The following is a 26,294-nucleotide window of genomic DNA, read 5'->3' on the forward strand; positions in this document are numbered from 1 at the left end:
TTTTCCAAGGGGCAATTTAGCGAGGCCAATCCATCTACCCAGCACATCTTTGGGTTGTGGGGGTGAAACCCACGCAAACACGGGGAGAATGTGCAAACTCCACACGGACAGTGACCCAGAGCCGGGATCGAACCTGGGACCTTGGCGCCGTGAGGCAGCAGTGCTAACCACTGCGCCACCGTGCTGCCCTCAGATGGGATTTTAACACAAACGGTGATAGCTTTGTGGTTACCATTGTCGGGAACAGCTTGACATTCCAGATTTCTTTCTTAGTTAACCGAATTTAAGGCGGCACATGGAGCTGTGAGGCAGCAGTGCTAACCACTCTGCCCCCTGTATCGTCCATACATATCTTTCATGTCCTCTGAACGAATAAAAAGAAAATAACCAACGTTTCAAAAAGACCCTCACACAAAGTGCAATAATATTCAGGTTTTCTACCTACATCAAGCTGCACTCTTGAGGTACTTCAACGCAATTGCGATATTCACCGTAAAAATAAAATCTAAATTGTACAGCCCTATGACAAGTTTGATATTCCAGATGTATTAACTGCATGGTGGGGTTGGAAGCATCAGTGACACCACAGCCTACCCCCTTTAACAGGGACTTGTCCCAGACAAGGTGCCCTTTTGTGGTGTTCTTACCAGGTCCCTTTTTGTCTTCTTAAAAGGGAACTAAACCTCTAATTGCAAGGAAATTAAATGATTCAACACCTAGCCATTGTCAATCTCTACAAAGGGAAACATTTAAGGCTACATGCTTTGGAAATTGCATTACTTTTGTACGTCATCCGCATTCAACCCTTTCCGCATGTTTCGCTGAGAACGGTATTTGCATAATAGTGACGGATGCTTTGAGAGACTGGATATAAAATGCCTTGAATTAGTTCCAGCGTATTCCTTGCACCCAGCTGCCTTTCACTGACTTCCTACTAGACAAGAAAAGGGACCTCTCGTCCTGTCTTGGGAACCTTCTTATTTTTCTCCTCGCCACCCCCGTCTACTTTGTTGAGGTGAGATATTTCTATTTTCTTCTCAATATGCTCGTTTTCTCTGAATGAATTACGCAGCAATTGCTTCCAAGATACAGAAGCAGCGCTGACGGAACTTGAAACTCCCTGGTGTTGTAAGTGACAGGACCCTCCTCGAGTATTGTAGAGAGGCATTCTCTCTGTCGAATTTTAGAAGAATTGCAAAGGAAAATTGGAGATTTTGATCAACTTGCTGATTCAGCACCAACAATACAACTCTGAAAGTATTGCAAAGATCTAGTTGTAATGCGGATGGTTAAGCACATACTTTGAAAGGTCAGATTACATTTTTTAAAACTGTGTTTGATAAACAGTGACGGGTTGGCACAGTGAGTGGTGCCAGGGTTCGATTCCAACCTGGGGTGACTGTGTGGAGTTTGCACGTTCTCCCCGTGTGTGCGTGGGTTTCCTCCGGGTGCTCCGGGTTCCTCCCACAGTCCAAAGATGTGCAGGTTAGGGTGGATTGGCCATGATAAAATTGCCCTTTAGTGTCCAGGGCTACAGGGACAGAATGGGGCAGTGGGCCTAGGAAGGGGGCTCTTTCTGAGGGTCGGTACAGATTCGATGGGCCAAATGGATTCTGTGATGATTCTATGATTTCCCCCAGTGTGTGTGCATCAGGCTTCCTTGACGATGACTCCCCGCTGAATTTGAGTTAACAAAACCCAATGTTAACTTTAGCCCAGAGTTACAACTTGGGTTGACAATATATATCTTTCAAAAGAAAACTGCAGCTGTAACTTTAAAAGTTGAAGATAAGTAAGTGGTAAAGAAGGGCGATGACTAAACATTTTTCTGCATCCAGAGGTTGCTGGGAACCTGGAACCCACTGCCTAAGAGGGTGGGAGAGGCAGAAACTCTCTCCACATTTTAAAAGAATTTTGGACTTGAGCTTGAAGGATTGTGACTTGCGGAGCTATGGACTGAGTGCAGGAATATTAGGGTTAGGCTGCGTGGTTCGTTGTTAACCAACATTGACAAGGTGGCCCAAAATGGCCTCCCCCTCCTGCATCATAGATATTTTCTAAGGAGTGGCACAGTGGCGCAATGGTTAGCACTGCTGCCTTATGGTGCCGAGGACCTGGGTTCAATCCCGGCCCTGGGTTTCTGCCTGTGGAGTTGGCACATTCTCCCCGTGTCTGCGTGGGTCTCGCCCCCAAAACCCAAAGTTGTGCAGGGTAGGTGGATTGGCCGCGCTAAATTGCCCCTTAATTGGAAAAAATAAATAAATATTTTCTGAGATGCTGGATCGCAAGGTGGAAATGCTGGAAACGCAGCAAAGTCAGGGCAGCATCTCTGGGGAGAGAACGACCCAATGGATATTTCTAAGGCAGGGAGAAATTCTTGACTCACAAGGGAGGGCTCAAAGGTTATCAGAGGTCGGTGAAATGTGGGGTTGAGGTTGCAATCAGGTCAACCACGACTTCCTGAATGGTGGAGCAGGCTTGAGGGGCCGAATGGCCTACTCCTGCTCCTAGTTCTTGTGCGTGAGATATGGTAGCTGAGTGGTAACGAGCAGGAGATGAGTTCTGGCAATGGTGGGGCTTAAACTGAATGAATTGGAAATGAAAAGGTTGTTCATTACAAAAACTACTAGATTCTCACAAACAAATCTACATGATTCACAAATACCCCTTAAGAGAGGAAACCTATTGGGCGGGATTCTCCGTGCCACGAGCCCAGTTCTCCAGTGTAGCATGCCCCCTGCCGGCCGTGGGATTCTTCTTCCGCGCAGCCGGCCAATGGGGCTTCCCGTTGTGGGCAATCCCAACGCTGTTGGGAAACCCGCGGATGTGGGTGAGCTGCCAGTGAAACAGAGGATCCCGCCGGCGGAGAACATGCAGATTGTTCTTAACTGGTGCTCCCCATATGTGACTCGGCTCTAACGTCAGAAATGGCCAAGGACGCCTCTTGGTTGTCAAAAAAGTGGCTCGGTATACGACCTTCAGTCGGGCAGTTAGGTACGGCCAATAAATGCTGGCCTTGATGTGGGTTCGAATCCCACCGCGGCAGCTGGTGGGATTTGAATTCAATTAATAGAATCTGAATTTGGAAGTCTCCCAGCAATGCTGACAATGAAACTGTTGTAAAACTCACCTGGGAAGGAAACCTGCCAACCTTGCCTTGTCTGGCCTGCACGTGGGAACAAATTCACAGAAACGTGGGTGACTCTTAACTGCCTCAAAACCGCAACTCAATCAGAGATATGTTGACATAGACTAGGGCAGACACTGCCATGAACATAGCTTAGATTCTATCCTTCCAGTTACCATCCCCCACAACCACTCCCCACAATAAGTTAGTTTTGTTCTCCCAGTTTGGTAAGGAAACAAAATGATCTGCCCCGCCAGTGTTATCACAATCTGAAACTACTCATCAATCAAGAGCTATTCCTTTGTATTTGTGAATTGGATTATGTCCATCGCCTGATGGGTCACTCCACCTCCCCTCCCTTTTCCAGAGAAAGTAAACATCTTTGGGTTGAGAAACAGCTTTGTTCTCTCATTCTTATGTTTGAATTGCACAGAAATGGCAGCGCAGAAAATGGCCATTGAGCTCAAAGTGGTACAATTCAGTGTTTGCACTGCACACGGACCTTCTGCATCTAGCCGATCTGAATATCCTTCTGTTCCCCTATCCGTCCTGTACTTTCCCAGCTTTCTCTTAAATACGTCTATGCTATTCACCCCGATTGTATCCTGCAGCAGCCGAATCCACATCGTTTTTTTAACAAACATTTTATTAAGGCATTTCTGGTTTTAGAACAACAAAAGATACAAATACAAATGTAAACATAATTCAGTACGTAATCCACCCCCCCCCCCCAACCAACAGCCATACAACAGACAGACAAATCGCTTATTGTCACAAGTAGGCTTCAAATTAAGTTACTGTGAAAAGCCCCTAGTCGCCACATTCTGGTGCCTGTTCGGGGAGGCTGTTACGGGAATTGAACCGTGCTGCTGGCCTGCCTTGGTCTGCTTTCAAAGCCAGCGATTTAGCCCTGTGCTAAACAGCCCCGCCAACATAGCTTATACACACAATTCCCAAGTCCCTCCATCTTCTCTCGCTGAGCCCGCCTACACTAAACGAAACTATCTCCCCCTATCATTCCCTAATACCCTTATTGGATCTGCTGACAGTTTAGTTTTCCCCGAAGAAGTCGATAAACAGCTGCCACCTCCGGACGAACCCGAACATTGATCCTCTCAGGGTGAACTTAAACGCGAGCCTCTCTCGCCCCCTGGACTCCCGGCTCTTCTGACATTCCAAAGCTCGCCCCCTCTGGACTCGGCGCCATCCTCGTTTTTACTACCGTGGACATGACATCGGCAAATTCCTGCCAGAATCCCCTAAGCTTCGGACATGCCCAAAACATGTGGACGTGATTTGCGGGCCCTCCTGCACACCTCACACACCTGTCCTCCACCCCAAAAAACCTGCTCATCCGGGCCACCGTCATGTGTGCCCGGTGAACCACCTTGAATTGTATCAGGCTGAGACTGGCACATGATGAGAGCGTGTTCTTTTTCCACATCCTAATCAGGCATTGGCCAGAGGTTTGTCCAGAACACCTTGTTGCATCTATTGCTGACTATCTTATATTTATGAGTCCTAATTTTGTCCCCCCCCCCCCCCCACACAATTGAAAATATCTTCCCCAGATTGTAACGTAATCAGAATTACACAGGCTCTTGAAGACCTTAATTAGGTATGCCCCCAGCCCAGATCCACGGAAATGTGGGTGACTTTTAACTACCCTGAAGCAGCACGACAATCGCAGACCCTGACATTAACATAGACCAGACCAGATACTGCCATGAACATAGCTTAGATCTTATCCTTCCAGTTACCATCCCCGTAACAACTTTGTGTTATTCTTCCAATTTTGGGGTGGAAACAAAGTTATGTGCCCCGTCAGCGTTGTTACAATCTGAAGCTACTAATCCTATCAAAAGGTCCCCACCCCGCCCCATGTCCTGTCCCTTCTTCTTACTTTTCTTTTAGATAAATGAGACCCAGCATGTTTAATCTTTCCTGTGAGGGAATGACCTTTCAATTTTGGAAGTTTATTGTCCATCGTTTTTGCCCGTTTTCCGACACCTCACAACATAACTTCAGAAGATATAGGAGCAAAATTAGGTCATTCGGCACACCAAGTCTGCGTCACCATTCTTTCATGGCTGATATGTTCCTCATCTGCTCCCTACAATGTTACAGGCCAAGAGCTGGATTGCGAAATGAGCCAGAGCATCTCCTCCCTAGAACAAGCGACGTAGGAGCGGGAGTCGGCAATTTAGCCTCCCGAGCCTAACACCCTCAGTGTGATCATGGCTGGTCCCATCCTGGCCTCAACTCCCCCGTCCTGCCCATTCTCCATAACCCTTCAACCCATTACCAATTCATAATCTGTCTAACTCCTCCTAATCTGTCTAAATTTACTCACTGTCCCTGCATCCACTGCACTTTGGGGTAGCGAATTCCACAGATTCACAACCCTTTGGTAGAGGTAGTTTCTCCTCAAATCTGTTTTAAGTTTGCTATCTCTTATTCTAAGATTATGACCTCTCGTTCTCGAATGCCCCACAGGAGGAAGCATCTGCTCCACGTCTACTCTATCCAGACCTTTTAGCATCTTGTATACCTCAATTAGATCTCCCCTCATTCTTCTAAACTCGAGACAGTATAGGCCTAAACTGTTCAATCTCTCCTCATACGACAAATCCCTCATCTCTGGAATCAATCTGGTGCACTGCCTCCAATGCCACGACATCTTTCCTCAAATAAGGGGACCAAAACTGTGCAAATGGTGAGCAGATTTGCACACATTCCTCCATATGAGATCCAACCAAGGTTCTCGACAAGTTTAACATATCTTGTTTCCAATTTTATTCCTCTCGAAATAAACCCCGCTGTTTTGTTTGCAATTTTTTAATGTTCTTATTAAGCAGCATTGCTACTTTTAGTTAATTGGTTTGTCTGTACCCTTGAATCCATCTGTTCCTATGCCTCATTTAGAATTGTATTTTCTAACGAGTATGTGGCCTCCTTATTCTTCCTGCCAAAGAATCGGGGGAGACAGGGATGAAGTGGTAACATCGTTGGGCTAGAAATCTAGAGGCACAAGGGATATGATTTCCCCCAGAGGGGATATGGATTCAAATCCCAAAACAGCAGCTGGTGAATTTGAATTTGTTTAATTAAATCTGAGATTGAAATCTGACATCAGTATCCATGACCTTGATTGTCGATTATTGATTGCCATGTATAAACTCATCTGGTTCACTAATGTCCTTTAAGGAAGGAAATCTGCCGTCCTTACCCGGTCTGGCCTACATGTGACTCCAGACCCACATCAATGTGGTTGACTCTTCGCTGCCCCCTGAAATGCCCTCGCAAGCCACTCTGTTCAAGGGTAGTTAAGGATGGGACACACGCATCACATGAAAGATTTTTTTTTTTTAAGTTCCCACTTATCGAAATTTGCCAATTACACACACATTCTGTAAGTTTATTCTTGCCATTTTGTGACTGACTTCCTTATTTCTTACCCCAACTTTTCGCTTGCAATTTCTGAAATTGTACTTCGAATTCACGAGTCTAATTGTTTATGTAAATAGTGAACGATAGTGGTTCGTACTTCATTCCTGGTAGATCGACACATACCATCTTCCGCAGTCTGCGCAACCCTCTTAACCGCTACTCTTTATTTTCTGTCTTGTAACCAGCCCGTTATCTCTCCTTATTCCATATGTTCCTTAGTCATCAGTCTACCCTGCAGTACCTTTTATTGAAGGTCAATTGAAAATACAAATATGTAATATCTACTGCGTTACCCTTTTTGTTATTTGGTGGAAGAATTCAATATGTTTAGTCAAGCTTGCCCTACCCTTTCAAAATGTGCTTCAGTCTTTATTATACTTCCAGTTATAGTCATAAAGGTTTACAACATGGAAACAGGCCCTTCGGCCCAACCTGTTCATGCCGTCCACTTTTTACCACTAAGCTAGTCCCAATTGCCCGCATTTGGCCCATATCCCTCTGTACCCATATAAATGTCCAAATGCTTTTTAAAAGACAAAATTGTACCCGCTTCTACTACTGCCTCTGGCAGCTCGTTCCAGACTGTGTGTGTGAACAAATTGCCCCTCTGGACTCTTTTGTATCTTTCCCAGATGTTTTTCCATTACATCTGAGTAGATAGATAGATACATAGAAGATAGGAGCAGGAGGAGGCCTTTTGACCCTACGATGAAGAAATGTCTCCTCATCTCTGTCCAAAATGGTTTACCCTGAATCCTCAGACTGTGATCCCTGGTTCTGGGCACACCCACCATTGGGAACATTTACATAGAACATAGTGCAGAATACACTAGTATAGAATACAGTGCAGAAGGAGGCCATTCGGCCCATCGAGTCTGCACCGACCCACTTAAGCCCTCACTTCCACCCTATCCTCGTAACCCAATAACCCATCCTAACATTTTTGGTCACTAAGGACAATTTAGCATGGCCAATCCACCTAACCTGCACGTCTTTGGACTGTGGGAGGAAACCGGAGCACCCGGAGGAAAGCCACACAGACACAGGGAGAACGTGCAGACTCCGCACAGACAGTGACCCAGCGGGGAATCGAACCTGGGATCCTGGAGCTGTGAAGCCACAGAGCCACTTGTGCTGCCTGTGAACCATGGGTGAACCATCTATCCTGTCTAGACCTGTTAGAAGTTTATAAGTCTCTATGAGATCCCCCTTCATTCTTCGGAACTCCAGCGAGAACAATCCTATCTAGTCAATCTCTCCTCATATGACAGTCCCGCCATCCCTGGAATCAGTCTGGTTAATATTCCATTATACATCCTGACACAACCCGCAGATATTTGTAAATGCTTGTCCTGTATGCCTGTAAAGAGTGACACGTGAATGCTGAAATGGCCAATCAAAGCATTTTAGTTTGACTGTATCCAATAAGTTGTGCAGTTTCACTCCAGGTACATAACACCTCCAATTGTTTTTCAGGTATACGCAAAGAGCAGCAAAGATGACCTTTTATGATGGCATCTACCCCTTCTATCCAACAGCAAGAGTACCAGTGGTGTTCAATACCATCCAAATTGTGATCATTATTATATTTCTAGTCTTCTTCGCCGCCTTTCTGATCATACTCATTGGCATTCGGGGAGCAGAAGTAAGTACCTGTTTTATCTGGGGCATAAAATGCGCCCAAGAATAATCCTGAAAGACCCAATTTATTGAAAGGATTTTGGTTGATTCTCATCTTCGGAGCAGAGAGGGTTAACGGAGGTTTGTTCAAAATTATGAAGGGCTTTAATCAAATAAATAATTGTTTCCTCGGACAGTGAGTTTGGTTACTGGAGGACACAGATTTAAGGTAATTGATGATTAACCACTGTGCTACCACGGGACAGCACGGTAGCACAGTGGTTAGCACTGTGGCTTCACAGCTCCAGGGTCCCAGGTTCGATTCCCGGCTTGGGTCACTGTCTGTGCGGAGTTTGCACGTTCTCCCCCGTGTCTGTGTGGGTTTCCTCCAGGTGCTCCGGCTTCCTCCCACAATCCAAGGATGTGCAGGTTAGGTGGATTGGCTATGGTAAATTGTCCTTAGTGTCCAAAAAGATTAGGTTGGGTTACGGGATGGGGTGGGCTTAAGTGGGGTGCTCTTTCCAAGGGCCGGTGCAGACTCGATGGGCCAAATGGCCTCTTTCTGCCCTGTAAATTCTATGATTCTATGAAAAGAACTTGGAGGGAAGGGGAGGAGAATTCTTTTTAAGCCCCGAAACCCGTGATCTGGAATGCGCTGCCGGTCAGGGCAGTGGTAAGAGATTCAATAGTAGAGCTGGGGGATGGAATGGAAGAAGGTCTATGGTGTGAGGTGCTGCGAAGAGCAAATGCCTCAACCTCATGCGCGAGGTTGGGGCTGATACAGCTGAAGGTCATGTACAGGGCACGCCTCATGAAAGGGAGGATGAGCCAGCTCTTTGAGAGGGTGGAGGAAGTCTGTGAGCAGTGTGGAAGGGGCCCCGCAAGTAGAAACCAAATGGTAGGATGGAGCATGAAAGAAGAAATAATTGGAGCTTGTCAGGAAGGTATGGTGATAATCATGGGAGACTTTAATTTCCACAAAGGATTGGAAAAGTCAAATGGGAAATGGTAACCTAGGTGAGGAGTTCATTGAATGTTTCCGCGAAAGCCTCTTAGAGCAACATGTTCTGGAGCCAACCAGAGAGCAGGTTATACTAGATATGGTATTGTGAAACGGGTTAGGAGTGATTAGTGTTCCCATCGCGATGGTACCCCGAGGTAATGGCATACCATAATATGGTTGAATTTACATTCAGTTTGAGGGAGTGAGCCTGAGACTGTTTAAATATAAATAAGGGCAATTATGCAGACATGAAAGCTGAGCTGGCTAAAATGAATTGGCAATGAGTTGTTTAAACCGTTCACAATGGGTGCAGCAGAATTATCGAGCTTAGATCTAATCTACTGGTTCTGGAATCACTTCGCTCTGTTTATCGCTTGCTGCTTATGCTGTTTGGCACGTAAGAGGCCGCTGCGTTGCAGCTCCTACCAGGTTGACACCTCATTTTTCAGCCTGGTCCCGCTTCCTGGCACGCCCTCCTGCACGCTTCGTTGAACCAGGGTTGACCCCGTGGTTTGGTAGTAATGACAGAGTGGGGGGATATGCCGGGCCATGACGTTGCAGGTTATCACTGAGTAATATTCTGCTGCTGTTGCCCAGTCTTGAGTTGTAGGATCTGTTCATCTATTTGATTTTGCATGGTAGTAATGGTAAACGTGATGGAGGGTATCCTCAATGTGAAGACAGAACTGCATCTCCACAGGTTTGGGTGTTGGCCACACTTACGGTTACTGTCATTGCTCTGTGGCAATTCAGTTTCTGGTTGATTGTAACCCTTCAGGAAGTTGATAGTGGGGGATTCAGCGAGGGTAATGCTTTGAATGTCATGGGGAGACGGTTAAATTCTCGCTTGTTGGGGATCGTTATTGGCTGAAACTTGCGTGGCGCGAATGTTACTTGTCACTTATCGACCCAAGCCTGAATTTTGACCAGGTCTCACTGCATATGGACAAGGTGCTGAATATTGTGCAGTCATCAGCGAACATCCCCACTTCTGACCTTATGTTGGAGCGGTGATGATTGGTGAAGCAGCTGAAGGTGGTTGGGTCGAGGACACTACCCTGAGGAACTCCTGTAACAATGTACTGTGACTGAGATAATCGACCTCCAATCACTAAAACAATTGGGAAGTGGCTCATTCCCCCAGAACATAGATCGGTGCATGACCTACTTCTGAGTATTGGAGTAAATGAATACGTATAATCTGTTAACATTTTTCTTAAGTGTCAATCAAAGGGAATTTACAGCTACAATAGCAGCAAAAGCAAGGTGTGACTCCAACCAGTGGAGTGTTTTTCTCTGATTCCCATTGACTCCAGTTTAGCTGGGGCTCCACACTCAGTAAAATGCCTTGATGTCGAGGGCAGTCACTCTCACCTCTGCGGAGTTCAGTTCATTTTGTCAATGTTTGGACCAAGGCTCTAATGAGGTCAGGAGCTGAGTGGCTCTGGCTGCTGTACAATAAGCTTACAATAATTGCAAAAAATGCATTTCCCTTTGATTGACATTTAAGAAACGTTCACGGATTATATGCATTCATTTACTCCAGGACTCCGAAGGGTTTCACTCGAAGTTACACCCATGTTGTGCGAATATGCCACTTCCCAATTGAACCATTTCTGTGTTTGATCAGTGTACCTGAGGTAGAACCCGGGCTCTCCGATATTCTGACCTCCGGGATGAATGTACGGGGAATTGAGAATATGTGACGCACAGAACGCAGTAGGTACGACAAGTTTATACCGCCAATATTTCCCAGTGCAATTTCATGGACGGCAAGGTAGCACAGTGGTTAGCACTATTGCTTCACAGCACCAGGGTCCCAGGTTCGATTCCCGGCTTGGGTTACTGTCTGTGCGGAGTCTGCACGTTCTCCCCGTGTCTGCGTGGGTTTCCTCCGGGTGCTCCGGTTTCCTCCCACAAGTCCCGAAAGACGTGCTTGTTAGGTGAATTGGACATCCTGAATTCTCCCTCAGTGTACCCGAACAGGCGCCGGAGTGTGGCGACTAGGGGCTTTTCACAGTAACTTCATTGCAGTGTTAATGTAAGCCTACTTGTGACAATAATAATAAAGATTATTAGATGTACTGCGATGGCCTGTTGAACCTATTCCTTGGTTCTGAATAGAGTGGTTGAAATATTGGTGTGCCACCGTACTATTGGATGGTGCGGTGTGTTATAACGTGTAATTATTTTCCAGAAATTACACTGGTTTCTGAGGATCACCCTGAGTCTCTTCATTGGTGCCGTTATTGTTGGTGAGTATTGTCAGATCAAATCTTAGTTGAGGGATATGTTTCAAGGAGGATCTGGTAGTGCAGCTAGGCCTGCATCACTGGGCCCCCTGCTGACCTAATTTATGGCAGTAACAGATTGCTCCAAAGAAATAATTGACAAGTGTAATTGCACAGTGTTCACTGGGCCAGCATTGTGCTTCAGTGAGAGCAGCAACGAGCCAGAATTTAATGTTGGAAATGAAATAGGAACCGCTGTATTGAGCAGCAGATCGCTAAAGGCTAGGAGATTATTGCCAGTTAAGTGAAGTCGGGGGTTATTATTCTGGGGATAGAATCTTTAAAAAATAAAAGGGCTGGGTGCTTGTGACATTAACACTGTTCCTTCCGGGCGGCATGGCGATGCAGTGATTAGCACTGCTGCCGATGGAGCTGAGGACCTGGGTTCGATTCCGGCTCTGGATCGTGCGGAGTTTGCACATTCTCCCCGTGTCTGCGTGGGTCTCACCCCCACAACCCAAAGATGTGCAGGTTAGGTGGATTGGCCACGCTAAATTGCCCCTTAATTAGAAAAAATAATTGGGTACTCCAAATTTAATTTTTTTTTTAACACTGCTCCTTCACCCTGTCCAGGAATATTAAGGCAAATGTGGACTTAAGGTTGGGTTTTAAAGTGTTTATTATTACCACTGTCTTAATGGTTTTTGATCTGCAATTCATTGCCATTAAAGAACCAGCAATAACCTTGCAACTCCAATAAAAATAGCACTGATGCATTTTTCTGAAGCTGCCTTAACCCCTGGGGTCAGACTGGATGGACTGGAGTGCAGACACAAGACACTTGCTTCTTTTCCCAGTGTGTGGATAAGGGAAAGTGTGGCGAACCCAGTGGTTGTGTTTGACTTCCATTCTGCTCTCACTTTCCCACCGAGGTTGACGCAACAAAAACGTACTTTATTTTACAACGACTATTATATGCAGCTCCAGTGGCTCCCTACTGAGTCTTCACTAGTTGGTGCCTTACTGGCCGACTCTATTTATGCACAGACAGACATTGTTAGAGGTCCCCCTCTCCCCTTATCGGGGGAGCTTGCATTCTGCAAGGTCCACGGGGTAGTTAATCATTCCCGCCTCGTGATCAAAATGATTTTGCATGACCCCACCTTGGGCTTGCACCTGGTGCAAACCCCACACTGTTTGGCCGAGGATAACGGCTGAGACCCACTGGGAGACGTCAGCAAAGTTTCCGACAATGAACCTGGACAGTCAACGTGGAACGGGGCAACGCCCTTGCTGTTCCTGGCTGTGGCGCACCTTCACACCCAAGCCTGGAAAAATCTTACTAAGGCAGGTACATAATCTCTGGCCCATCGGCTTTTCAGCGAGGGAGCCACTCCAGTTACTGCGCACGGCATGGTCCTGTAGCCAAACAAGAAATGATCTTGCCTAGTATCCCATTCTCATCACCAGTTTAATAAGACCAGGAAGAGTCCACACCGAGTTTGTAGAAACAAAAACTTATTTTATTTTACAAATATTAATATTTACAGTTCCAGTAGCTCCCTTCTGGGTCTTCACAGGTTGGTGCCTCACTGTCCGACTCTATTGATACATAGCCAGACATTGAATGGCAGGTATTAAACAAAATGTAGACCTCCAGGCAAGCCTGCAAATGATGTAGAAAACTGGAACAGAAGGCGCAGTATAATGGAACTAATGCCCCCGTTTGTCTGCTGTATAATTCTATGATCCAAGAGCAGTTTGACAACCTGAATTGAACCAAGAGTGCAACTTGTTAATATATGAAAATGAAAATGAAAATCGCTTATTGTCACAAGTAGGCTTCAAATGAAGCTACTGTGAAAAGCCCCTAGTCGCCACATTCCGGCGCCTGTTCGGGGAGGCTGTTACGGGAATTGAACCGTGCTGCTGGCCTGCCTTGGTCTGCTTCCAGCGATTTAGCCCTGCAGGAGGAAGGTATTAATTGCAGTTTTACTTGGGCAGGTATAACAAGACCCTTATTGAAGCTCCATGTAGTTGCATTAGGAGGTACACGCTTGTGATGTTTCACTCTGTAAATAAATACAAGACTGAGTAAATATTAACTCCTGTATCGTCCAGCTCTATCTGGCTTTCATCAGCAACAAGAGTTAGTTTTATATAACAGCTTGAACAGAAGGTGTAGGCGTGATAGCGTAGGAATTAGGGGCAGAAGTCGGCAATTCAGCCCTTCGAGCCTGCTCCGCCATTCAATCAGATCAGGGCTGATCTCTTCCTGGTCTCAAGTCTACCTCCCTACCTGTTCCCCTTATCTTTTTAACCCGTTTTTAAATCAGAAATATATCTATCTCCTTCTTGAAACCATTAAATGACTCAGACTCCACCACACTGTGGGGCAGCGGGGTCCACAAATTCACCACCCTCTGCGAGAAGTAGTTCCTCCTCATCTCAGTTCTAAATGTGCCACCTCTCAACCTAACTCCGTGACCTCTCGTTCTAGATTGCCCCACACCTCTCGTTCTAGATTGCCCCACAAGGGGGAACATTTGGTCTATGCTTACTTTTATCAATCCCTTTTAGTAACAAGCCCTGAAGAGAAATATTTAAATTATGTAACGTCTTTAAAATTGTAGCATCAAACTCAAAGCTGCAGCAGAAATTTGCATGCAGGAAGTTAGCCAGCCTATTATTTAACCAACTGTTCCCCTCAATAAAACGAAGCAAAAACAACAACCGCACCCATGCAATGTACCCTGACCCTCACAGCCTGCTGAACACAGCTGAAGTAATGGGAATTGTCAGGAAACAGCAGCAGATAAACTGTGCTAATTACAAAGGACAAAACTTTGCCAGGAAGGAGATACAGAGTTTCCCAGTAGAGCCAGCTTCCACATTGCTGGAGGAGGTGCTGACGACAGGGGGACTGGAGAAGGGGGTAGTATCGGTGGTTTAGGGGATTATTTTGGAGGAGGAGAAGGCGCCGCTCGAAGGGATCAAAGCAAACTGGGAGGAAGAGTTGGGAGAGGGTATGGAGGAGGGGTTCTGGTGTGAGGTGCTCCGGCTGGTGAACGCCTCCACCTTGTGCGCGAGGTTGGGGCTGATGCAGCTGAAGCTGAGGTATAAAGTGCACCTTACAAGGGCGAGGATGAGCCGGCACTGTGAGGGATTGGAAGATGTGTGTGAACATTGCGGGGGGGGGGGGGGGGGGGGGGGGGGGGAGGGGGGGGCACGCAAATCACGTTCAAATGTTTTTGTCCTGTCCAAAGCTGGAGGATTACTGGAAGGAGGTGTTTAGGGTAATCTTTAAAGTGGTGCACGTGAAATTGGACCCGGGCCCTCGGGAGACCATATTCGGGGTGTCGAACCAGCCGGGGTTGGAAACGGGCGCGGAGGCAGATGTTGTAGCCTTCGCCTCGTTGGTCGCCCGAAGGCGGGTTCTGTTAGGGTGGAGATGAACCTCTCCACCCTGTGCCCTGGCGTGGCGGGGGGGACCTGCTGGAATGCTTAACGCTTGAAAAGGTCAAATTTGAACTGAGGGGAAGGATGGAGGGGTTCTACAATTCATGGGCGTTATTCATTCTGCACTTTTGAGAACTGGATCACATTGAACATTAAGGGGGTTGGGGGCTGGGAGGGTTGGGGGAAGGGGGACTGTATGCGTTAATGGCGACTATGGGTGATTCCTGATTCCTTTTTGTGATTTGTTTATGTTAACATGCGGGCCAATGTCTGGGGGTTTGGTGGGAGGATGGGATTGTTGTTATTGATATGGGGATTGACATTACATTCATTACTGATTATTGTTTATTGTTGGGTGTAAATTTGGGAGAAAATGTGAAAAAGGTGGAAAATAAAAAAATATTTTTTTTTTACAAAGGACTCAGATTAAAGTACTGAAAAGTTGAAGTGGTTACTGGCGATCGGGTGGATTTGAGTTGCGAGGGTAGAAAAAGTCTTTGTGGATACTGACTTTGCCAGAAGGGCCGAGGAATTACAACACGCACCCACACACACACCCACACACACACCCACATTCCAGTTCACACAGACACAAGGAGAATGAGTAAGAGGTAGAATTGCTCAATGTGAGAGAGGCCTTGTGGCGCAGTGGGTACCATCCCTGCCTCTGAGCCAAAAACTCCGGTTCGAGCCCCACCCCAGGACTAAAGGAAGGTGCGTTCATAACACAGCAAACCGGGTTTGTGTGTCAATCTGCAAAATCCTCCCCCCTCCCACCCCCCCTACAGCGCACAGCATCCCTGGGGCTCGCACGCCTCACCAACACAACAAGTTAACAGCACACGGGGAAGCTGGACTTGATGCTCCCTTGAATTGCTGCCAAGGCAAATTGCGACACTGAATAGAGTAAATCTGCTGGCTTGTTGCTCGAGGCCCAGAATAGGGTGTGGTGACAGACTAGCGACCTTTTTCGGGAATAACTAGCTGCAGAAACAGGCAAAAGTCTGCCTTAATGCATCACTAGGTGCGGGAAGGGAACTGGATGATTGTGTGTGAGGCTGAGCGATCCAGCATCTATTATGTTCAGTCAAAAATTGAATGACTCCGCAACATAAACGTAACAGCTGTTGTACAATATCGGTGCAAATAAGGCCGCCGTAATCAATTTATGATGTTAGTTAAGATTGTTTGGATATAGTTAGTTGGTTGTGATTGAAAATAAGGAAGAAAATCAAATCATCTCCTCACATTGGTGAGGAGCAAGGCTAACATTTTCCTCTTCATTCTCTTCCAGCCGTGAATTTCACCAATGACTGGGAGACTGGCTACACGACAGTGAATACAACATATAAATCCTTCAGCCATGAGAATGTCAAAGCAGAAGTTGGGGTTCACGTTGGGTTCAAAGGAGTAAATATAACCCTGAGAGGTAGGGTTCACTTTACCTGCATGATGTGTTTGGTAGCACAATGGCTATGTTGTGGGACTTGTTCGTTAGATCGTTATCCTCCTGGTCCGGGATGGGCCAGAAGGCCGCAATGTTCCGCCATTGGTCCCTGTCTTGTGAAGGCTTTGTGCCTTGCCCCATGTAAGCCCCCTGACTTCCCTGGCTCAGCTTCCATCTGAAGCAGCCATATTGCAGACATGTTTGTTGGAGTTCCGTATTGGGTCCCGAGATATTGTTGTGGAATTATTTGGCATCTCGGGACGGAGTTGACGACCCCAACCCCAAACCCAGAGGACCATGCACTGTGTCAGTCTGCACCCCCCCCCCCCCCCCTCTCCTCACCTGAAACCTGCCACGGGGCCTAAATCCCGCCCCCCCCCCCCCCCCCCCAATACAGCCCGCAGCATTCCTGGGCCTCGCACGTCTCACCACCACACCAAGGGCACAGCAGACGGTGAAGCTGGACTTGATGCCCAGTTGAATTCCTGCCAAGGCAAATTGTGACATTGGGCGCAATTCTCCCAACAGGGAGCAAGTCCCCTAGTGAGCACGTTTAGCCGCGTGTTTCCCGACACTCGCAGAGGCGAGAAACATGTGACTATTCAATGAGAATTGCGTAGTATAAGCGGCCTGAACAGGGAACAGGCTGCACACAGCCCCGTTTTGTACAGTAGAGAGCACCGCTTGCCGGAAGTCCCCATTGTAGCAAGAGATCGGGACGCCATTTTTAAACGCCATCCTGACCGCTGAGATCCCTGACCACCCCCCCCCCCCCCGCCCCCCCGCCCTCACCCCCCGAATGCACTATGGCAGCGCACTATACTGGTGCCACCGGGGCAGTGTCAACCTGGTAGTGCCCCTGCCAGTGCCACCTGGGCACCTTGGCAGTTCCAGACTGGCACACAGGTGACACTGCCAATGCACCCAGGTGACACCATCAGTGCTAGGGCACCATCCTATCCAAAGGGTATACAGCTGGGAGCCTCCGGTCCCCCTGGGAGACCCCCATGAGTGCCGTTCTGTCTGTTCCTCGTTTATGGGGACCAGAGCTGAATGGTGCTCGCCCGCGGTCTCGGAGGCGAGGGTGATGAATCCCAAAGCCTCAGGTACCTCGCGAATCTACACATTAGAGTGAGACTATCTGTCTCGCTCTAATACACAGATTTGGCAATAAATGATCCCGCCTATAATTGGCAGGGTTTACATCGCAACGTCTTGCGTGATTGAGCTGGATCTCGCGAGCCATTGCGAGCCGGGTAGATCCCGGGAGCGAGTTCTCCCAGCTTTTAGCAGCCATGCTGCGACGCGGGGAGCTGCTTTTCCAGCGTAGCGTGGCTGGAGGATCGCGCCCATTGAATTCAATAAATCTGCTGGCTTCTGGGTTGAAGCCAAGGAAAGGGGGAATGGTTATGGAAGCTGCCAGACGGATGTAAGACCCTAACTGGTTCACTAATGGTTGCCTGAAAGGGAACCAGTGTAGGTGGTCAACTGTCATTTCAGGCCAACCAGTGTTGGTACTAAATACGGACTTGTCAGTTCAGCCCACTTCCCAAAAACAAATATTTGACCTTCCATTTCATCTGACCGAATTTCCAGGATCTCCTTATCTCCCATCCCTAAATTTGAGGGGGAAATCCATAGCACCACATCCAGAGGCCCAGGCTGATGCTCCGGGGAACGCAGGTTCAAACCCCATCACGGCAGCTGGTACAATTTCAATTCAATCGATAAAACCTGGAGTTGAAAAGCTCATGTCGGTGATGGCGACCATGGCTGCCGTCATTTTAAAATTCCATCTGGTTCACTCATGTCCTTTAGGGAGGGAAATCTGCTGTCCTTACCTGGTCTGGCCTACATGCGACTCCAGGTCCGCAGCAATGTGGTCGACTCTTAACTGCCTCTCCGAAATGGACCAGCTGGCCAATCCGCTCAAGGGAAATTAGGGATGGGCAACAAATGGCGGCCATGCCAGTGACACCCACGTTCCGTGAACAAATAAAAGGGAAGTAAAATCATAAACGGTCAACAATTGTGCATGCGGCACGGTAGCACAGTGGTTAGCACTGTTGCTTCACAGCGCCAGGGGCCCGGGTTCGATTCCCGGCTTGGTTCACTGTCTGTGCGGAGTCTGCACGTTCTCCCCGTGTCTGCGTGGGTTTCCTCCGGGGGCTCCGGTTTCCTCCCACATGTCCCGAAAGACGTGCTTGTTGGGTGAATTGGACATTCTGAATTCTCCCTCCGTGTAACTGAACAGGCGCCAGAATGTGGCGACTAGGGGATTTTCACAGTAACGTTACTGCAGTGTTAATGTAAGCCTACTTGTGACACTAATAAAGATAAAGAATAAAGATTAATTCAAGTTCCAGATATGTAAACGAAAATCGAGGCTCACAGCGACTAAAGCTAGTGCCCCATATCGTGCACTGGATTATTAGACATCTAAAACCAAATGTATATTATTCGCCAGTAACAACCCACAATGAAAAGTGGGCAACTTTCTAGCGCAGTGAAAAGCTAATGAACCATGTAACAATGCGTCTGCAGGACTGCCCGAGAATCAACTGAATGAGATCATCAACTACAACGAGGAGTTTCTGTGGCTGTTCGGACTGAACTATGAAAGTCAGTATCACAGCGGGCTCGAGAGAGGCCTCCCAGATCCAATCCTGTACATCGCCGAGAAGTTTACTCCCAGCAGTCCTTGTGGTGTTTACTCGCAATACCGGGCCTCTGGCCAATATGCCTCAGCCACAATGTGGTAAGTTATGGAACAAAGAATCTCTGCTGACCTCCAAACTCAAAATGTTTTTTTTCTCTGAAGGCTCCATAGTCAACAACATACTGACCAACTTGACATTGGATTAGGAACAGTTGCCATGGGCCTTACTGGTTCCTGGCCCAACACCTGGGGTACAGCATCCAGTTTTCGGTCTCCTTACCTACGAAAAGAAAACATTCCATTTGAACAAGTTTGGAAAAGGTTCCCGCGTCCGATCTCGGGGATGACGGGGTTATCGAATGGGCCCCAGTGGAGTTTAGAAGAATGAGGGCAGATCTTATTGAAACATATAAGACCCGGAGGGTTCACAAGATGGATGCTGAGGGGATGTTTCCCCTGTTGGGGGAGCCAAGAATTAGAGGACAAAGTTAAAAAAAATTAGGGGCCTGACATTTAGGACTGGGGAGAATTATTTCCTCCCAGAGGGCCTTTGATCTTTGGAATTCTCTTCTGACCCCAGAGAGCAGTGGAGGGCGGGCCGTTGAATGTACTGAAGGCTGAGTTACATAGTTCTTATTTTGATGAACAAGGCTTGCAGGGGGCGGGGGGGGGGGGGGCGGTGGTCAAAGGCTATGGCGTCAGACAGGAAAATAGAGTTGAGGCTACAATCGGATCGGCCATGATCTTTTCAAACGGTGGAGATGGCCCCAGGGGCCTCATGGCTTACTCCTGCTCCTATATCAAATGTGACGTTGATGACGCACGAGCCTCATTCAAACGTACAAACGTCATTCAATGGTAAAAGCAATTTACTGCAGATGCTAGAATCTGAAACAAAAACAGAAAATGGTGGAATATCTCAACAGGGCTGTGGGGAGAGATCAGAGCTAACGTTTTGAGTCTGGATGACGTTTTGTCAAAGCTGCGATCAATCATCAGCTGCCTCGAATATTACACAACATTTTGCAGCTCAGGGCAAATCCATCAAGGCTGTTGAGCCGGTTATTGTGTGCGGGGAGATGTTTTGGGGCATTGTTCCCTCCACATCGGAAGAAAGAAAAGTACTGCACAGGAACAGGCCCTTCGGCCCTCCAAGCCTGTGTCGATCATGATGCCCAAATCTAAAAGAAAAACACCTTTTCCCTTACTCGGTCCGTATCCCTCTCAGGAGCGGCACGGTAGCACAGTGGTTAGCATTGTTGCTTTGCAGCGCTAGGGATCCAGGTTCGATCCCCGGCTTGGGTCACTGTCTGTGCGGAGTTTGCACGTTCTCCCCGTGTGTGCGTGGGTTTCCTCCGGCAGCTACGGTTTCCTCCAACAGTCCAAAGATGTGCGGGTTAGGTGAATTGGGCATTCTGAATTCTCCCTCAGTGAACCCGAACAGGTGCTGGAGTGTGGCGACGAGGGGATTTTCGCAGTAGTTTCATTGCAGTAAGCCTACTTGTGACACCAATAAAGATTATTTATTATTATATATTCCAATCCCATTTTGCAACATTTGGTCCATAGCCTTGTATACGGTGGCGTGTTCAAGTGCTCATCGAAATGCTTCTTAAATGTTAAGTTATTCCATTCTGCACACTTTCAGGCAGTGAGTTTGATTCCCGCTGAGTGAAAAAGCTTTTCCTCAAATCCCCTCTAAATCGCCTGTCCATTACCATAAATCTATACCCCCCACCCTTGGTTATTGACCCCTCTACGAAGGGGAAAAGTGTCTTCCTGGGCGCGATTCTCCGAGCGCTGAGCTGGAGTATCGGCGCAACCGCGCCGCCCCGATGCCGGCGCCCGAGAATCAGCGCCATTTGCGCCGGCGCATTTGGCGCGGCGCCAGTCGTGGGCCGCTGCACGAGGACCTACTTTCATCCACTTCCGGCCCCAGAACCCCCGCGCCATGTTGCGCCGGGGCCGGAGCGTTGAATAAGTCCCCCGGGCATGCGCGGGTTGGCGCGGCGCACATTTGGCGCCGGGAGGGGAGGCTGGAGCGGCGTGAACCGCTCCAGCGCCGTGCTGGCCCCCTGTGGGGGACAGAATCGGTCGTCCCCGCGCCCGTTTCGCGCCGTCGTGAAACGCGACGGTGTTCACGACGGCGCAAACACTTAGTCTCCATTTCGGAGAATCGCCCCCCCACCCCCCTCCCCAATCCACCCTATCTATATCCTGATCCTCACAAAAACTCTGCTCCTCAATCTGACTTCCCCACCAGAGAAAATAAGTCGCATCAACCTACCATTCTGTATCTTCTTTCTTTTTTCAAATGCTTTGATTTGATCATTCTTCACTAATCAGGAGTGCAACCGATCTGTCTAAAGACTGAGCAAGTGGATTAATTTTCTTTTTCCTCTTGCTTCCCAGGGTGGCCCTGTGCGCGTGGATGCTTTCGAATATCCTCCTGTGGTTGTTGGTCTTTGCACATGGAGGCTACATGATTCTGGTAACGGGCTTCTTCATGATCTTCTCGCTGATCTCATTTGGTACCACAAGACATGCTCCACTCTGCGCCATCCAGTTTGACGATTCAACTTTGAAGAGTGGTCTCGGGCCATCATTTTGGCTAACCTTAGCAACGGGTAGGTACCAAGGTGCAGCCAGCCTGGTGGTTCAGGCTGACGGCGTTTCATCAGTAGCGTTTCAACAGTTTGTAATCAAGTGTCGAGCCAGGGAAAAGGGCGAGAAATAGGTGGGGGTAGGGCAGGCATGACTAGGCTATCATTCCCACTGCGGTACCGGGCGGCAGGGTAGCACAGTGGTTAACGCTGTTGCTTCACAGCGCTAGAACCCGGATTCGATTCCCGGCTCTGGGTCACTGTCCGTGTGGAGTTTGCACATTCTCCCCGTGTTTGCGTGGGTCTCACCCCCACAACCCAAAGATGTGCAGGGTAGGTGGAGTGCCCATGCTAAACTGCCCCTTAATTAGAAAAGAATTGGGTACTCAAAATTTATTTTAGAAAGGTCATAACGTTCAGTGCCATTAGCAGAAGATGGTTCCAAACCTTTACCACCATTTCCAGGTAAAAGCGTTTCCTAACTCTATTCCGAAAAGATCTGGGTCGATATTTTTCCTTGGTTCTGGACTCCCCCACTGAATCGTAACCGGGAGTTGAAAATCTGTGTCTCTCAGTTGGCAGATTCCAGAAGGTGATCAGAAACAAGGCCATATCTCGATCTTGTGCGACGAATCGCTGATCTCTGGGCCTTAGAAGTAGAAGTTTGCCAGTTGATTTAAGGTTGATGTTGAAATGATCTTGGACGTAGACTCGGAAATGTTACCTCCTATTCAGGGAGGTCCAATGGGCCCTTCTCCCTGCGCTAAACCTTCTGGCATTGCAGTAATGGCGGGTGTCCCAGATGTACCTCAAGCGGCTCGAGCACCCAACATTATTTATTGATGAATTGAGAGGATTGACCCTAACCCCATTGAGAGGCGTTAGTGACTGAGATGGCACCTTACAGCATCTACACTAATATACAACTCCCCCCCCTCCGCCCCAACCCCCGCCAAAACTCCACAGGGGAATTTGCAGTGGTTTGGTTCCAATTGGTTCAATGTGGAATGTGTCATTTATAGAGGCTAAAGATGTTTGACTTTCCCTCTTTCTTTTGTTCGTCTTGCTGTTCCAGCTTTGCTCTGTTTGATTATTGGAACGGCCATTGTAGCCATGAGCATCTTTACGCCGGCGACCTTGGACAAGGTCTTTCTAGTAAATGCCAGCAATAATGAGGAAGAGAACTGCACAACGTATTATAACCACAATATCAGCGACAATGACAAGCCTGTTCAGGGTGTACCATTAGAGGTGAGTGCGCGACGCTTCAAGTCCCTCCGTAATTGCCGCGCTTTCCAATTCTCCTGTACATCCCCGGGTTTAATCGCTTCACCATTGGTGGCCATAGCTTCAGCTGCCTGGGCCCAAAACTCTGGGATTCGCTCCCTAAAACAAGAGAATTCCGGCCGGAGACCCTGCCACAAGAAGAGCTCCACTTCCGCTACTGGACGCTCTTCCCAGCTTCTTCCACAGACACGGTAACCGCTTGGCAACCAGCCACAGGTGTCAGGAAACTGGTACAACATCCTATAATTTTCTGCCCATTCATTTTGACCATTTACACGCGCACGTGCACCGGCCAAACTGTCGCAACCGCGATTCTTGTGCTCCGGGGCTCACGATGGCGAAGCTCACCAAGCTTTCTCCGACAATCTCGCCCTGACCCGTCATTGCCACCCCCTGAAGGGCAAGGGCAGCAGATGCATGGGGAATACCATCAGCCACCAAGTTGAGTCATTGGGTCAAAATCCTGGAACTCCCTCGCTAACAGCACTAAGGTGTACCTACACCTCGGGGACTGAAGGCAGCTCACCTCACCACCTTCTTGAGAGCAATTGGGGTTGGGCTGGCCTAGTCAGCGACACCCACATTCTATGGACGAATTTTTTTAAAAACACACACACCACCCGGTCTTGGCAGCCATTCCTTCATCGTCACTGGGCCAAAATCCTGGGACTCTCTACACTGTGGGAGCACCATCTCCTATACTGACTGCAGAAGCTCATCGCTGCCTCCTCATGGACAAGTGGGGATGGGCAACAGATGCTAGCTGAGACGGCGACATTCTTGCTCCCAATATGAATTTAAAGGAAGGTGGAGAAGGGCTGGTTCAGCACAGTGGGCTAAGACAGCTGGCTTGTAATGTAGAGCAAGACCAGCAGCGCGGGTTCAATTCCCGTTCCCTCCCTGAACTGACACTGGAATATGGCAACTAGGGGTTTTTCACAGTAACTTCATTGAAGCCTTGTGACAATAAGCTATTATTATTATTAGAATAGAACTCAATCTGTCCCAACAAAGAACATCAAAAGAGTAAGATCTTCGCCCTACGGCTGCGGCATGGTTAGTCAATAAGAGTGTTAATTTACCACATTTCTTTCTGAATTGCAGCATCCCAACACCTCCTGCACCACCCCTAACCCCTAACTAACCCCCCCCCCACCCCCGCCCACCACCCACACACTAAGGCACTCCCGCACTTCTCTACACCCAAATAATTTTGACCTCACACCCACAGCGTGGCTGAATTTGTGTCTCCTTTCTTTCCAGCGTTTAGAGAAAGTGGTGTAATCGAAGGAGGAAGCCTGCTGTACCCAGGACTTGCATCCACCTTCGCTTTACTGCTCGCAGTGAAAATGAGAGACTAGTCTTGGTTTTTCAAGAGCTTGGCATTCTATATCCGCACAAGTACCCATTGATTGTCCAACGCTAAATGTCACCAACTCGAAATAGATTCACAATCTGTTTTAGTCCTATCCCCTTGTCGCTGATGGACGACTGTAGCCCTCGAGGAGTGAGTGGTTTGCTTGGAGGGAACCAAACGCAAGACCGTTGAAACTTAAACCCAAGAACGTGGACTTTTGTTCCCGACTCAACTTCGATTCAGTGGAGGAATGTATTTGGATACGAATGAATTGCACATTAATCTGAACCAAGTGGGAAAATTTTGCAGCAAAAAAAAAGAATTAATGGAGGCAGGCTCGAGGGGGGAGGGGGCGAGATATCAGATGCAGCACAGAGGAGGGAGGAAAGGGCTGATAAACACACAATTCATTCCAGATTAATAATATATTTCCTGTACTAAATCCTGTGCCTTTGGAGCAGAAGCATTTATTGTTATGTACTTGATGGGTATTTTGGACCCCTGTAATGTATCATTTAATAGATTAATGATCCACATGAGTGAAGATAGCAGAATTTCCGACTTACTTTGTCAAGCAAAATTTCCCTCCCCCGACAATGCAAGTTGTTGCAGAAATGCATTCTATACGCGCCCATTTCCCATAAGGTAAATTCACCCCGTTCTCATGCCTACCTGTAACTTTGGGCGGAAATTGCACTATTTGTTTTTAATGGGCAGAATTTTCTGCCCCCCCCCCCCTCCCCCTCCTCAACAGAAGGAGACGGAGGAGGGTGAGGAAGGAGGGAGGTGAGGAATGAGACGGGTGGGCGTGACGATTTGGTCAATTGGAATACCACAGCGCTTTCCCACTTCCACCGGAAGTATGTTTTGGGGGAAGGCCCGTTGCCAAGGTTCCTGCCCCCACCTCCACCTGCATACCTGGTAAAACATCCAGGTGGTGGCGTTCCCACGTATAGGCTGCCCTTGGCCTGCTAGATGATAGAGGTCGTGGGTTTGGAAGGTGCTGTCGAAGGAGCCTTGGTGAGTTGCTGCAGTGCATCTTGTAGATGGTGCACACGGCTGCCATTGTGTGTCAGTGGTGTTGGGAGTGGACGTTGAATGTTTTGTGGATGGGGTATCAATCAAGCGGGCTGCTTTGTCCTGGATGGTGTCGGACTTTTTGAGTGTTGGAGCTACACTCATCCAGGCAAGTGGAGAGTAGAATCATAGAATCCCTACAGTGCCGAGGGAGACCATTCGGCCCATTGAGTCTGCACTGACCCTTCAGAAGAGCACTCCACCAATGTCCACTCCCCCGTCCACCCTGCCCTATCCCATAACCTCACAGCCTAACCTGCACATCTTTGGACACTAAGGGGCAAATTAGAATGGCCAATCCACCTAACACGGACATCTTTGGATTGTGAGAGAAAACCGGAGCACCCGTAGGAAACCCATGCAGACACAGGGAGAACACAGACAGTCACCCAAGGCAGGAATTGAACCCGGGTCCCTGGCGCTGTGAAGCAGCAGTGCTAACCACTGCTCTTTATTTGTGAGTTCAAATTGTTGCTGCTGTTGTAGTCCCAGCCATTGTTCTGAGCCAGTGATGGAATGTGCATGCTTCAACGTCCTTTTACTATTAAGGGATTTCCCCCCCCCACCTGCTTCCTGTAAACTAATTAAAGTATCATACCTGCTGGCAAACATCGAACTGTTTTGCACAAATTAGGCAACCATTGAAATAGAGAATGGGTTCGACATGTAGAACGATAGATAGCAGTCATCACATTGTCATTCTAGCACATTAGCACGTTGATTGGAAAGTTTGGAAAGAATATAATTTGCTTAAGAACATGATTTGCTTAAAGCTTGTGCAAGAGGTGAGTAACATCTGAAGTATGTACAACATGGAGGAAATATGTAGCAGTTATCTTTGAAGTTGGCAGGTGAAAATGAATATTGTTCTGTGCCTGTGAAATATATACATATTAAAAGAATGCTTACTGTTTTTTAAGTTTGCTTTTTAGAAAATGGCAACGTAAATAAAGATCAAAGCGGCCCATTTGCAA

General features: G+C 47.9%; 1 protein-coding gene across 1 annotated transcript; it reads left to right on the top strand.

The window, feature by feature from the left end:
* The first annotated feature begins 859 nt into the window (after positions 1-859).
* LOC140404384 (dual oxidase maturation factor 1-like) lies at positions 860-26,294 on the top strand. Its single transcript, XM_072492829.1, has 8 exons — positions 860-1,015; positions 8,054-8,222; positions 11,398-11,455; positions 16,185-16,319; positions 18,882-19,095; positions 21,409-21,623; positions 22,675-22,850; positions 24,150-26,294. The coding sequence occupies exons 2-8, from the start codon at positions 8,076-8,078 to the stop codon at positions 24,168-24,170; spliced, it is 966 nt and encodes a 321-aa protein (XP_072348930.1). The 5' UTR covers positions 860-1,015; positions 8,054-8,075; the 3' UTR covers positions 24,171-26,294.

The sequence above is a fragment of the Scyliorhinus torazame genome, chromosome 30 (genome assembly GCF_047496885.1).
Source record: "Scyliorhinus torazame isolate Kashiwa2021f chromosome 30, sScyTor2.1, whole genome shotgun sequence".
Classification (NCBI taxonomy): domain Eukaryota; kingdom Metazoa; phylum Chordata; class Chondrichthyes; order Carcharhiniformes; family Scyliorhinidae; genus Scyliorhinus; species Scyliorhinus torazame.

What these genes read in the sequence shown, in the direction of transcription:
- LOC140404384 (XM_072492829.1), top strand. Translation starts at nt 8,076, where the DNA reads ATGACCTTTTATGATGGCATCTACCCCTTCTATCCAACAGCAAGAGTA. An exon ending in TTGGCATTCGGGGAGCAGAA is followed by an intron (nt 8,223 to 11,397) that starts GTAAGTACCTGT and finishes ATTATTTTCCAG; the next exon opens with AAATTACACTGGTTTCTGAG. An exon ending in TATGCCTCAGCCACAATGTG is followed by an intron (nt 19,096 to 21,408) that starts GTAAGTTATGGA and finishes CTTGCTTCCCAG; the next exon opens with GGTGGCCCTGTGCGCGTGGA.